We start from the raw sequence: 14,404 nt of genomic DNA, 5'->3' as shown, positions 1-14,404 counted from the left end.
CCTGAGTGGCTCAGTTGGTTAAGTGTCTGCCCTTGGCTCAGGTCATGATCTGAGGGTCCTGGGATCTAGCCCTGCATTGGGTTCCCTGCTCAGCGGGGGGCCTGCTTCTCCCTTTCCCTCTGCCTGCTGCTCCCCCTGCTTGTGCTCTCTGTCAAATAAATAAAATTGTTTATTTAAAAAAAAAAAAAAGAGGAAAAAAATATTTTCCCAAATGCTACACAGTGGTCGTTATAGTTAAAAAAAAGAGAAATCTTGTATTCCAGTTTAGAAAAAGACAAATTGGCAAGGAACTTTAAGGAAGTTAAACTATGTGGACCAATTCAGGATTTTTGGTGTGCTTATTACATGAAACTGTGTACATTAAAAGCATTTAATCTTTTAATTTATTAAGAAAAACTCATTTTATCCATATCCTCCTAGTCTATAGAGTAGTGATAGGAAAGTTTTCTGAATTATGATTTTCTTATGCCTAGAATAGTGCCTAGCACATTGTATGCACTTAAACATTTAATGGAATGAATGAAGGTACTATTGTCTTGATCTAACCAGACTCTTCGTTGTTGGATTGCATTTACTTTAGGGAAAGGATGGCTTCTTCTCTTAATCCTGATTTTGAAGTGACTTGGAATTCATTTTGCTCCACAATACTTTGTACTTGTTTTCCTTGCTGTTTCTTTGGGGGTAAATATACATAACATAAAGTTTGCTATGTATTAATTTAAATGTGTAATTCTGTGGCTTTAATTACATTCACAATGTTATGCAACTGTCACTGCTGTTTACAAAAATTTCATCACCCCAAGCAGAAGCTCTGTTCCCATTAAGCGATAATTCCTGATTCCCCTCTTTTCTCAGCCCTTGTTAGTATCTGATCTAATTTGTCTCTGAATTTGCCTTTTCTAGATGCTTTGTGTAAGTGGAATCATACTGTCCTTTGGTATCTAGCTTATTTTACTTCTTACAGTGTTTTCTTTTTTTTTTAAGATTTTATTTATTTATTCATGAGAGACACACAGAGAGAGAGGCAGAGACACAGGCAGAGGGAGAAGCAGGCTCCATGCAGGGAACCTGATGTGGGACTCGATCCTGGGACTCCAGGATCACGCCTTGCCTGGGCTGAAGGCAGATGCTTAACTGCTGAGCCACCCAGGAGACCCTCTCATAGTTTTTTCAAGGCTCATCCATGTGATAGCATGTATCAGAACTTTATTCTTTCTATGGCTGGATAATATTCCATCATATGTACCTGCCACCACATTTTGTTTATTCATCTGTTGATGAACACTTGAATTGTTTCCATCTTTTTGGGTATGTGAGTAATACTGCTCTGAACTTTTGTGTACAATTATCTGTTTGAGTCTCTGTTTTTAGTTCTTTCGGGTATATATTTAGGATTGGAATTGCTGGATAATATGGTAATTCTAGTTAATTTTTTGAGGAACTGCCTGACTTTTCCACAGTGGCTGCACGCCGTTTTCCCACCAGCAGTGGATGAGGGTTCCAATTTTCCACATCCTGGCCAACACTTGTTATTTTCCATTTTTTATGTTTGTTTTTTGTTTTTGTTTTTAATGTATAGGGATTTTAGTAGGTGTGAAATGATAGCTCATTGTGGTTTTGCTTTACATTTCTTAATGACAAATGATCAGCATCTTTCCTTTTTTTTTTTTTTAATAATTTTTTTTTTATTTATTTATGATAGTCACAGAGAGAGAGAGAGAGAGGCAGAGACACAGGCAGAGGGAGAAGCAGGCTCCATGCACCAGGAGCCCGATGTGGGATTCGATCCCGGGTCTCCAGGATCGCGCCCTGGGCCAAAGGCAGGCGCCAAACCGCTGCGCCACCCAGGGATCCCCGATCAGCATGTTTTCATGTGTTTATTAGCCATTTGTGTATCTTGTTTGGAGAAATGTCTGTTCTGGTCCTTTGCCCATTTTTTAAATTGAATTGTCCATTGTTGAGTTGTGAGAAGCTGTCCATATATTCTGAATGTTAGACTGTTACCAGATGTATGGTTTGCAAATATCTCCTCCCCTTCTGTGGGTTGTCTTTTCACTCTCTTGATAGTGTCTTTTGATGTGCACAAGTTTTTAATTTTAATGAGTTTCAATTTATCTTTTTTTCTTTAGTTTGTACTTAAAAAAAAGAAAGTACTACTCCGTTAAGTATCACTTAACTTTTGCTCCCCTACAATGTGCTCATTACCACTTCTGCCCGTGAGGGTCTGATAGGCACTTCTAAATGCTTTAAGTTACCAAAAGGCATTTCCTGCACAAGCTACTACTGATCTGATAATTAAGGAAGCAGGAATCAAGGGTTTTTGGTTTATCTTGCTCTTAAACCTCTTTAAGGTTGATGCTGGTTGCTTGGTTTCTGACTCTGTCTTTAAGATAGTTGCTCTTTGGGGCACCTGGGTGGCTCAGTCTAGCCTCTGACTCTTGGTTTCCGCTCAGGTCATGATCTCCGGGTTGTGAGATCCAGCCCTGAGTTGGGCTCTGCACTCAGCAGGGAGTCTCCCTTAGATGCTCTCCCTCTGCCCCCTCCCTGCTTGTGCCTTCTCTCTTTCTCTCAAACAAATAAAATCTTTAAAATGGATACTATTTGCCACACTCACCTGGTCTGTGGATTGTGTTAACTGTTTCAAGTATTAGAATGGTCCTGTGATTTTTTTTTTTCTTTTTCTGATGGAAGGGGGCCTGTCCAAATCTTGTTTTTTGTTTGTTAATTATGTTGTCTAATAGGACTGAAATATAACAAATATTTTCTGCTTTTAGTTGCAGTTCTCTGAAAGTCCACGTAAGGCAAGGCCAGATGTTGAGACACCAAATTTTTGGTGTTGGAGACAATACAGTATACTGATTAAACATATGTCATAGAAGAGAAATTTGGAAAATATTATAGACTGGTGAATGTAGTTAATGAAACACTGGACTCATTATTTTCCATATAGAAATTAAAGGGGCTGATGACTTTTAAGATAGGGAAAAGTAAGTTTCACTTGGCTTTTTTTTTTTTTTTTTGCATTTTTTTTTTTTTTTTTTAATCTCAAATCTCCATTAACCAGCACCTTTTGTATTTTGTTACTGAGAATGAAAGACACGGAGGCTTGACTGAATTTGGTCTCAAGCGTGGGGTTTGTTTGTTTTTTTTCTGTCTTCTGATTTGGTGAAAATTGGTAATTCCTTATTCACCAGAGCATTCTGTTTCCCCATGCTTCCCGGTAAACGGCATAGGGTGGCAGGTGGAGGTGGAGGTGAGAACAGGCTGCCAGGATGGTCTCTGCATGAAGTGGGAGATGTGTGATGCGAGCACAGGGTTTTTTCTCTATTTCCTTCATAACATTATCAGAAAATGAAAGAGTGCTAAAGAATGAGGAGTATAGAAAAATCTAATTTGTGAAATCTGCTGAACTCCTGTACTTCAAGGTAAAATATGGCAATTTATTATTATTTTTTGTCCTTGGTACCAGCTGAATTGTAAATGTATTTGTCTAAATGTGAGTGATAATGGTAGTGATTAAGGACAGGTGGGTACTTAGAAAATGTTTATGTTTTGAGGCTTGTGATAAAAGAAAAAATATATAAATTTGGCTTTTCATTTGCTTGATTTGGCTATTAGAGCTAACTTCATTAATTTAACCTCTGTATGTTACACCCCCTACAGTGTGGTAGGGTTGGGGGTTCAGTGATGAATGAAGTAAACACCATAGCTCTGTTGCTTTTAACTTTTCAGCTAGGGAGTACAGCTTCCCTGTAGTAAGAAATTTTCAATTTTGAGTGATTTTATACTCCTGGATGGGTGTGTTTAATTGAAGGTCAGTTCAGTCAGTTCAACCAGTGTTCACTTGGTGTTAACATTCCTTAATTTCTAGAAATAATAGTGAATATAATTTAACTGTAGATATTTATGACAACAAAAAAGCTTTTAAGAAATTCTTGAAAACACATTTAATCTCTAATCCCATTGGGCTCATTGGTTGTGCCTGTTTTTGGTGGTGGTCATATTTACAAGGAATGTGTCTGCTGTTTATCTCCTGAATGGAGTTATGGTGATGGTGGTAAGCAGTGACCTGAAGTTTCTTTATAACACCAGTGCTCTCTGGACCAGTGGAGGAGGGATGCATTTACATGCCTAGGCCTCTTCCACCCTGAAGAGTGTTGGTTTTAGAGTACAAGTCTGCACTGAATAGGTGCTCATAAGGCATTTGTCAGACATGCTCAATTGGTCTCCTACCCTTCAGTGACTTTCATTACTCTTGGGATAGAATCAGACCCCCTATTGTAACTTGTAAGGCCTTTCATGATCTGGCTTCTACCTGCCTCTTCAGCCTCATTTATGCCACTCCTCTCCTATCCCTCCAGCATTGACTAGGCTCTCTCCTTTTCCTTTTTACTGGCTAACTCCTATACTCGTGCCCATCATCAGACCTCTAATTCAGTGTTAAATGGGTGGGACTTATCTTCCTTGATCATTGTTGTATTCCTGCCTAGAACACTCTTGGCACACAGTAGGTGCTCAGTCAGTATTTATTTGTGAAGTCAAGAAGGTGAAGTAGAGATGGACAGATCTGAGGTGCTGAAAAGGACAACTAGCCAGTTCCGTTTCCGTATGTGAAAAGTTGCTGTGCTAACCATTAAGGTTTCAAGGTGAGGAACTAAAAGGATGAAGTAAAAACAATGGATTTGCAAATATGTTCGTTATAATTGAATCATAGCATAGTTTTAGATTAATTATGCTCAGCGCAGTCTGATGTTTTGTTATGTTGGGCCTGGTTTGCAGGTAGATGATAAGTAGGAGTTTTAAGTTTTGCCCGTTTTGTACTCAGCAAGGATTTTAACCCTTCTAAGCGCTTTGTATTTTATGTAGTATGAGTGTGATAATGCTTTGGAATTATAAGTCACAGAAGAATTTATTAATGGTTTGTCTTATACCTAAACTTGACAGTTAGATGAAAAAAAGGATAAACATAGGAAAACAATCAGTCCTGATTTAGGATGGGGCAGCTACAATAATTGTCATCTATTGAGAGGAACATTGTTTCTGTTTTTAATTAGGAAGGTATTTAGGTTAATGGCTTTGGTGTTTTCAAATTTATAAAAGTTATACCTTTATGCTGTGAATATGCTTGCCAGTCTTTAATTGGAGAGGTAGTTTTTGTCTAGGACCTGAGAAACTTTTATATTTTACTTCATCCAGGGAGAGGTGAAGATAAAACACTTTCTGAAACTGAAAGTCCATATGGATGGTGTGCCTGTTGTTCATGAATAACTAGCTCTTGTGCTTCATGCTACTGGGTGGAAGGTGGAAATAACCTTGTCTCTATTGCTAAAATGATGTTTTCAATAAAAGCTTGAGCTTGGGATGCCTGGGTGGCTCAACGGTTGGGCGCCTGCCTTCGGCTCAGGTCGCAATCCCGGAATCCGGGATCAAGTCCCTCATCGGGCTTCCTGCGAGGAGCCTGCTTCTCCCTCTGCCTGTGTCTCTGCCTCTGTCAGTCTGTGTCTCTCATGAATAAATAAATAAGATGTTTTTTTTTTTTAAAAAGCTTGAGCCAATTAGTGCTAGGCCAACACCCATCAGTTGTTTTGTCTGGAAGGGACAACTAGAAACCTTCATTATGCTATGTGTGTGTGCGCACGCGCGCGAGTGTGTGTGTATGTGACAGAGAGGGAGAGAGAATGTGAGAGGGGAAGTGAAATGTTTTTTTTGGTGTTGGCTTGATTTTCTGTTTCATTGTTGGCTTGCCTGGCTTTTTCATTCTGCTTTTAAGTATCGAGAAATCTTAAGATTTGCATGAATTAGAAAATTTGGATTTATTTGAATTCCATTTGGTAATTAACTTTAGATAAGAGCTACATTTTTGTTCAGCTTTAAATTTGAGATCTTTTCCTTAATTATTTTATCTTATAGAAAATTCCAAACCTACACAAAAGCAGAGTGAACAGTCTAGTGGACCCCCATGAACAAAGGTAATTTTTTGATGTGACTTTTGTATTTATGAAGAATATAAAAGGTAAAAGGGCCCAAAGACCCCCCCTTCCAAAAAAAGAAAACCCACAGGGGATCCCTGGGTGGCTCAATGGTTTAGTGCCTGCCTTCAGCCCAGGGCGTGATCCTGGAGTCCTGGGATCGAGTCCGCATCAGGCTCCCTGCATGGAGCCTGCTTCTCCCTCTGCTTGTGTGTGTGTTTCCCTCTCTCTCTGTGTGTCTCTCATGAATAAATAAATAAAATCTTTAAAAAAAAGAAAAAAAAGAAAAAAGAAAAGAAAACCCACAAAAAAACAAGAATAGGGTTAGGTTAATTAGTAACTGAATTTCTAAAGCTTTTGGATAATTCAATTTAATTTTTGTTTGATGCCAGTTACTTAAATGAGTGTGTTTCTTAATATGTAAAAAGGGAAGATGAGCAGTATATAAATGCAGGATTATTGCAACGATAAAGGAGATATAGCGTCATATGTTTGCAAGTCTTGGTACTTACTAGTTAGATATTCACCAGATCACTATGCCCTTCCCCTTCCCTAGTCCCTTGATCACAGTGCTCAGTTGGAGTAGAGACTGGAGAGGAAAGAGGAAATTTCCTGCTGGGTTACCAGCTCCCCTGAACAGGTATGTACTAGACCAGGGCTGAAGCAGTTGATTGTGGTGAAGTTTCTGGAGGATTTAATTTTTTCTGTGACCCTGTTCATTAGAACAGAATTTAGAGCTAGAAGAACAAGGGTCAGCATGTTTGCAAAGGATAAATCTTCCCATGTTGTGGTGTTACCTGGAAGTTCTGCTGAGCTTCAAGAGCAGGTGCTGTGGCTAAGGATGCTGAAGCCGGAGGCGTGGGGGTGGGGGAGCCAGGAGTGCTGGGAACAGAACAATACTGCTAGCTTGTCTACCACCTGTGCTCTTTTGGCTTCCATGGCCTTTTTTCCTGAGAATATATTGCTAATTTCTGTAGCTATTTATGTTAGCTTTGACCAAAGCCAAGTACAAAGCTTGCAAGGGAAAATGGGAAAAATACCTCTTTTAAAGAGGACTTGTTTTGGCATAGATTTTGTGGTTTGTGCTTAGTAACATTCCCCAGTATCCACGAATTAAACATTACTACCACTGATTTAATTTTAGTATTATTCTGTTAATTTAATAGTTTTATAATTAAAATGGTTAAACAGACTGCATAGATTAGAGCTATAGTTTTGGGTTGTATTGTATGTGTGAAAAACTGACTCTTTTCATTGTGATAGCTGAATAAACTTACCAGTAGATTATTTATGTAAGTTTGTGTCATCAGAAACATTCCGGAATGAATCATGCATGTGTAATTAGAATCTCACAAATGTTACCACCCTTGTTCTGTTGAACAGTATTTTTAAACTATTAAATGAACTTCAACAGTGATAAAATTACAATAATTTATTTGTAATCATGTTTTCATCACAAGTGTTTTCATTTCTTCGTCTCCTTTTCATCTTTAGATGCACTCAGATATTTGAAAATTTTGCTGCTTAGGAATTGTTCGTCTGAGAGAATTGATTTTTAGAAGAGTGGTAGCAATTTAGTCAGTGCCGTTTTGTGCTGGAATAACCTTTTGCAGTTTCTCTGCTGTAACATCTTTTTCTGGTTAGTTCTGTGTTTCCCCTCACTATAACTAAACATAATGTCTTGCTATAAGATTATTTCTAGCAAGGGAATTCTTGAAAGGAAGGCTATAAAGAAAACATACTTGCTATGTTTACTGATAGGCAAAAAACCTGATAGGAAATTGCAGCCCCTTTGGTGTCAAGTTGATTTAATCTTGTTCCTAAATATTATTAATAAAATTAAGTAGAAGATTTAAAATTTCGTGAAATTGTACACCAGGGTGGCTAACTTAATGTGAAAGTGTAATATTTGATCTGGTTTCTCCATTGATTGGATTCTGCAAAGTAGAAATCAAGGCTTTCTTGGAAATCTTGTACTTCGCGATTATTTTTCTCCAGTGTGGTATTTTTTCTTTAGTTTGTCAGAAGTAACTAAAGTTTGAATAACTGAGAAGTCAAAGGTAAGTCAGAGCAGATCAAAACAAAAGGAGTTGGTTGGGTTGCTGTGGCCACATTAAACATACACATTGCTGTCATTATTTCCCTAGTGTTTTCAAATGTAGCTATGTGACACAGTGTGCCCTCTATAGCTAAAGGAATTAAATATATAGTTAATTTTGTATGGCTTTCTCTAGGCTGACTGGGTTTTTCTAGTTTTTTTTTGAAACATTAGGATGAAAATTCAGAATCTTACTTTCTGAATTGCTGGAAATTTAGGTTGCAACTGAATGTCATCTTTTCTTTTTCTACCCTCTTTTTTTAAGGTACCTAATACATACAGAATAGGGACACCATGAATGTCATGCAAGTCATTCTTTGTAAAGGTGGCTAAATTAAATACAATTAGTTCTGCTGTAATGTGACTTAGGCATTCCTAAAAATCACCATGTCCACAAAATTGGTAAATAAAAGCTATAGAACTTATGGAAAAAGTGAATTTAGGTACACAACCCTCAAAAACTTTATTAGTGACTCATTAAAAAAAAGGAACCCAATGAAAAAAGATACTAACGAAAACTGAGCACAGGTTTATACCTGTTTAAATGGTTAAGAAAAACCATAAATAGGGCACTTTAGGGGCTCTTGGGTGGCTTAATCAGTTAACCGGCTACCTTCGGCTCAGGTCATGATCTCAGCGTTCTAGGATTGAGCCCTACATTGGGCTCCCTGCTCAGTGGGGAATCTGCTTCTCTGCCCCTCCCTGGCTCATGCTTGTGCTCTCTCTTTCTTTGAAATAAATAAATAACATTTAAAAAAATGGATACTTTACTTTGAAAAAGACCTGAAATTTGCTCTTGGATGTGGGCATCAAGACAGCCAACTTGTGAGTTATTATGTAGTGGGTGAAAGGAGGATTGATACAGTACCAAACATTGTAATGTCAGATGTGTATAGGGCACTTGCTTGATGAAGTGAGGTAGCTGGTAGATGTTTGGGGTATGTGCATGTGCATGAGTGTGTGTGTGTGTGTGTGTGTGTGTGTAGCGGGGTGTAGTTTTCTGCATGTTCCTTATGGGTGAAATTGCACATAAGTAAATGTGAAATTCCAGTTATGCTCATTGTTGTCATATATCACTTGTCTTGGAACAAATGTGCATTTTCAAAATAAGCATCATAGCAGAACTGTCTATAAGACAAAATTGTGACGTAATTTGGTTAAATGTATGAGACTTTTTAAAAATGATTTTTAAAAAGTTTTGGGGATTCCTGGGTGGCGCAGCAGTTTGGCGCCTGCCTTTGGCTCAGGGTGCGATCCTGGAGACCAGGGATCGAATCCCACATCTCCCGGTGCATGGAGCCTGCTTCTCTCTCTGCCTGTGTCTCTGCCTCTCTCTCTCTCTCTCTCTGTGTGACTATCGTAAATAAAAAAAAAAAAAAAAAAAAAAGTTTTGTGCGATTATAGTACATCGACTTTTTCTTGAACCATTTGGTGACATGATTTCGTATCACCCCTAAAATACTAGACTATGTTTTTCAACAAACAAGGTTATTTCAACAAAAGACCAGCCAACCATTAAAGTTAAGAAATTAACATTGATACTTTATGGCCTTTTAATCCTTCAGCCCCCATCAGAGTGTTGCCAGTTGCCCCAGTAATGTCTTTTAGACTAAAAAAATAATTAAATTCAGAGTCACATTTTTACTTTCTGGCATAACAGCTTGTTCTAAGTGCATTGTGTCTTCCTTATCCCAGACCTGGAATCAGCTATTTTCCAAAGAATTTTGATTCTTTTCAATGAAGAATGGATATTCAGAAGCCAAGAGCTGGATACTGGGGGCACTCATTGCTATTGGAGTGTTAAGGCTTCTTGCCTCAATATATAAAGCTATGCACATCGACATCTGTATTTCTACATGTAAATGGGAAATTGTGGAGTTCACATCAATACCTGCAATTTAAATCTAACACCTCCGGGTTCAGTCTAGTTTTCTCTCTTTCCATATTTGTAATTCCTTTCTCTCGCAGTGAGAATCTTAGCTCCCATTTTTCTTAATACACTTACCTAGTTGATCAATCCCTTGTATGCTTTATATCCCCAGTCTCTATTTGGACATCCTTCTCACCCCAAACAGTTCAGTTCCCTTTGCTGGGCTCTCCTCCCTCCTGATCGCACTTAACTCCCACACCCTGCACCAGCCCATTTGTCAGCATGAGTGTCCTCCCCATGCTGCTTGGGCTCACACACCTTGGACCAGTTTGCTCCTCTTCCCAGGCAGGCACTCCTCTCACCCCTGCTTGGGCTGTGGCACCCCGACCTTGGCACCCCCCTCTTTCCTGCTGGATGCCCTCCTCACCCTTCCTGGCTCTGACACTGCATGCAGGGCAGCCCTCATCCTGCCGTGCTTAGGCTCCCCTTGTGACCCATTGTGTCTTCCCTGGACACCTCAGCACAGACACCTCCCTTGCTTTACCCCACCTAATGGCTTTAGGACTGAATTGTTTTGGAAAAGGAAGGGGACTATATAAAACTTTTTGATAAGTAAATTCACGTTTTTGGAGGAAAAATTACCTGGGCCATGTCACCTAGTTTTATATTCTGAATATTGATAGAGTCACCATACCTGTCTTAAATTCTTTTTAGGTTATTTTCTGTGTCTTTCAATGCACAAGGTAATTCTTGATTTCTTCCAGTAGGCTGCACATTTTTAGCTAACCAGAGGGTGACAAAGTGAAACATTTAACCCACATAATTCTATGAGTCTCCCCCCACCACCACCTCTTCTTCAGTCCTGTGACATAGATAGGAACTGTAGTGTCTGAGAAAGCCTGCTTCCCAGAATTGACTATATTGGTCAGTAGTTTGCATTTCTGGGTGTAGAAACAGAAGTGTAGAAATAGAAAGCTGGCTAGCTTTCTCTCTCTCTCTGTCTTTTTCTCTCTCACTCTGTCTCTCTCTTTTTAAAAGATTTTATTTATTCATGAGAGACACGGAGAGAGGCAGAGACACAGGCAGAGGGAGAAGCAGGCTCCATGCAAGGAGTCCTATGTGGAACTTGATCCCAGGACTCCAGGATCATGCACTGGGCCGAAAGCAGGCGCTAAACCACTGAGGCACCCAGGCGTCCCTTTCTCTGTCTCTCTCTCCTTTTACTCTTCCCTTCTAGTTCAGCGGCCTTTCTGTGTCCCAACTTGACAGTGGCAGCAGGTGCTGCTTCCATTAGTTGAGCCTTTTCTGTAAGTTTGTTTTACATGTTATCCTTTTTTTTTTTTTTTAATTATTTATGATAGTCACAGAGAGAGAGAGAGAGAGGCAGAGACACAGGCAGAGGGAGAAGCAGGCTCCATGCACCGGGAGCCCGACGTGGGATTCGATCCTGGGTCTCCAGGATCGTGGGCCCTGGGCCAAAGGCAGGCGCCAAACTGCTGAGCCACCCAGGGATCCCTACATATTATCCTATTAAAACACCGTACTTCCGTGACATGCAGTTGTTTTACAGATGAGGAAATCAAGGCTGGGAGGGGTTAAATAATTTATTCAAGGTCACAGAACTTATGAGACGTTTGAGGTATAATTTGAATCCAAGCCTGCTTTTTTTTTTTTTTTTTTTTAAGTTTCCCTAGAGCCTGTGTTCTTGACTATGTCTAGGTTGCTTCTGTAAAATTAGGATACATTTGGCCATACTGAGATTTTGAGTCACAGTTTTTTATTCCTTTTGATTTAGGAAGAGGAAGTGTAAGCTTTTGAAAGTGACAGAAGAATAGTTGTCCGGAAACAGTGCCACTTAAGTGTTTCTGGAATGGACCCACAGGAGTGGTCGGAGTGGGGCTGGATAAGCCCACTTCTCCTGTGATCTGGGCACAATTTTGCTCTTTCTACAGAAAGGGCGCTTTGAAGTACAAGGATCAAAACTTTTCTAACTTCTCTTTGGAAGTCAATGTGAATATTAAGGTCTTTCACAAAGTGTATTTAAGCTGTTTGATGTTCATAAGGAAGAGCAGCTTTGAGTTGACTCAGTTTATCCCCCATCTCAGTCTTGTTATTTCTCTCTGAATGGAATAATGTGGCTAATTGTTGTGTTGAAAGTGGGTGTTCATATGTGGTTTCGAGTTATTTTCTAGGTGCAGAGGTAATTGTTTTGTGCTTTTGCCCCTCTTCAGGACAGCTCTCCCTGGTGACTGGTATCAGAACCCTTGAGGTAGCTGACAGGACTGGGGAACTTCTGCCAGGCTACTCATTATGCAAAGAGCTGTTCTTGATGCAAAGCTGCAGGCCTGCCCTGGAGTCGAACTGGCACTGTATCCTCATTTGCACTGCTCTCTAACCATGGAGCTGAGCTCATCATATCTGAGAATAAACACACTGTCAGCCAGGCTTTGGGGAAGTGGCGAGGAAAGTAAGCTTGTTTCTTAATGATGTACAACCATGAGAAGAATAGGAATATTTGTACTCAACCTCTAGACTTACTGAAAACAGAGGTGTAGAAAGCTGGCTAGCTCTGTCTCTCTCTCTCTCTCTTTACTCTTCCAGTTTATCTGTCAGTCACTCTGCCTTACAGACCTTTAGAAACACTTCCCTGAGGTTCCTCAAAGAGTTAAAAATAGAACTACCCTACGACCCAGCAATTGCACTGCTGGGGATTTACCCCAAAGATACAGATGCAGTGAAACGGCAGGACACCTGCACCCCAATGTTTATAGCAGCAATGTCCACAATGGCCAAACTGCGGAAGGAGCCTCGGTGTCCATCGGAAGATGAATGGATAAAGAAGATGTGGTCTATATATACAATGGAATATTACTCAGCCATTAGTAATGACAAATACCCACCATTTGCTTCAATGTGGATAGAACTGGAGGGTATTATGCTGAGTGAAGTAAGTCAATCAGAGGACAAACATTATATGGTCTCATTCATTTGGGGAATATAAAAAATAGTGAAAGGGAATAAAGGGGAAAAGAGAGAAAATAAGTGGGAAGTATCAGAGAGGGAGACAGAACATGAGAGACTCCAACTCTGGGAAACGAGCAAGGGGTAGTGGAAAGGGAGGTGGGCAGGGGGATGGGGTGATGGGTGATCAGCAAGCACTGAGGGGGGCACTTGACGGGATGAGCACTGGGTGTTATGCTATATGTTGGCAAATCGAACTCCAATAAAAAAATACACACACACACAAAAAAACACTTTCCCAAGTTATACAAGTACTGTGTTTGGTATGTTCAGGGCAGAGAGAATTTGCCTGCCCATGGGAGATAAGAACTGCATTGAGCTTTGGAGCCACACCTTCTGAGTTTATGTCCCAGCTCTGCAATTTGCTGGTTTTGTGACTTGGGGCAAGTTACTGAACCATTTAGTTCCTACTTCAGCTTTCTCATGGGATGATAATAGTTCTAGTTTACAGTGAAGTGCTTAGCGAGGTTCCTGGCAGTGGTAAGCAGACCCAGTAAATGTTAGCTGCTACTATGATTGATAGTCTGCCTTCTGGGAGATTACAATCTTAGATGTGTTTTGGGGACTAGGTTACATGCACAGGATATAACAGGCTCGAGGAATTACAACATAAAAGAGTGGGAGAGTATATTCAAGATTACTGGAATGACCTCTGTATTTTACAGATGGGGGAATGGAATTTTAGAGATGGTGAAGGATTTACTGTCTCCTGGGCAGTACCAAGACTAGAGCTCATTCCCAGTCTAGTTGTTAAACCAAGGATTTTCATGAAGTTGGCATTGAATGATGATGATGATGGTGATGATATGATGATACCAGGATTTTTCTTGTTGTTGGGGGTGAGGCAGAGAGAGGCTTGTGTATAAATAGAAAAAGCACACTCAACATACCTATTGTTTTTATAATGCAGACTACAGTGAATAAGTTAAAAAAAAAAACTTGGCAGATGGGAATATACTGAAGATAGGGAGAAAGCATGATTGTGGGGACATAGGTTTAAAACGATTCAAGTAAAAAGTAAAAAAAAAAATAAATAAAAAAAAAAAAATAAAACGATTCAAGTACTCTCTTGCAGACATGGGGTCCGTAGGATTTTAGGGTGTTTTGTGGTTGGGAAAACCAGCTTATGTGCATCTTTGAGGTGAGCAGCAAGGATCAAACAGGTACAAAGGGCATTGTAGCTCCATAATCAGAGTAGGATGGGGATCATTACAGGTCAGTTACCGCTAGGGTTTCGGTTTTTTCCCCAGTAATTAATATTTATTTTGGGTTATAAAAGTAATACATTGAAAGTATAAAATTTGGAAAATACATCCAAGCATAAAATAAAGATAGCATAAAATCTCATAACGCAAAGATAATATACTATTAATATTTTTTTAGTATGTATAATTTTTCAAAAACATAATTGAGCTCATATTGTATGTATGGTTTTATATATTAAAA

The 14,404-nt window shown here is 39.5% G+C and overlaps 1 protein-coding gene across 2 annotated transcripts in view; it reads left to right on the top strand.

Moving 5' to 3' along the window:
- The window catches only part of B4GALT5 (beta-1,4-galactosyltransferase 5), a 74,920-nt gene that overhangs the window by 8,329 nt on the left and 52,187 nt on the right, over window positions 1-14,404 (top strand). Inside the window, exon 1 of one of the 2 annotated variants that reach the window (XM_077873530.1) lies at window positions 5,945-5,969. The exons of the other annotated variant lie outside the window; for it this stretch is intronic. Coding sequence (XP_077729656.1) covers window positions 5,960-5,969 — 10 coding nt within the window. The 5' untranslated portion in view covers window positions 5,945-5,959. Of the gene's footprint in view, window positions 1-5,944; window positions 5,970-14,404 lie in introns of those variants that run through there. 2 annotated transcript variants of the gene reach the window in all.

Source organism: Canis aureus, chromosome 26, assembly GCF_053574225.1.
Source record: "Canis aureus isolate CA01 chromosome 26, VMU_Caureus_v.1.0, whole genome shotgun sequence".
Classification (NCBI taxonomy): domain Eukaryota; kingdom Metazoa; phylum Chordata; class Mammalia; order Carnivora; family Canidae; genus Canis; species Canis aureus.
The sequence above is the reverse complement of the archived record's forward strand: the minus strand, read 5'-3'. Positions and strand labels throughout refer to the sequence as shown.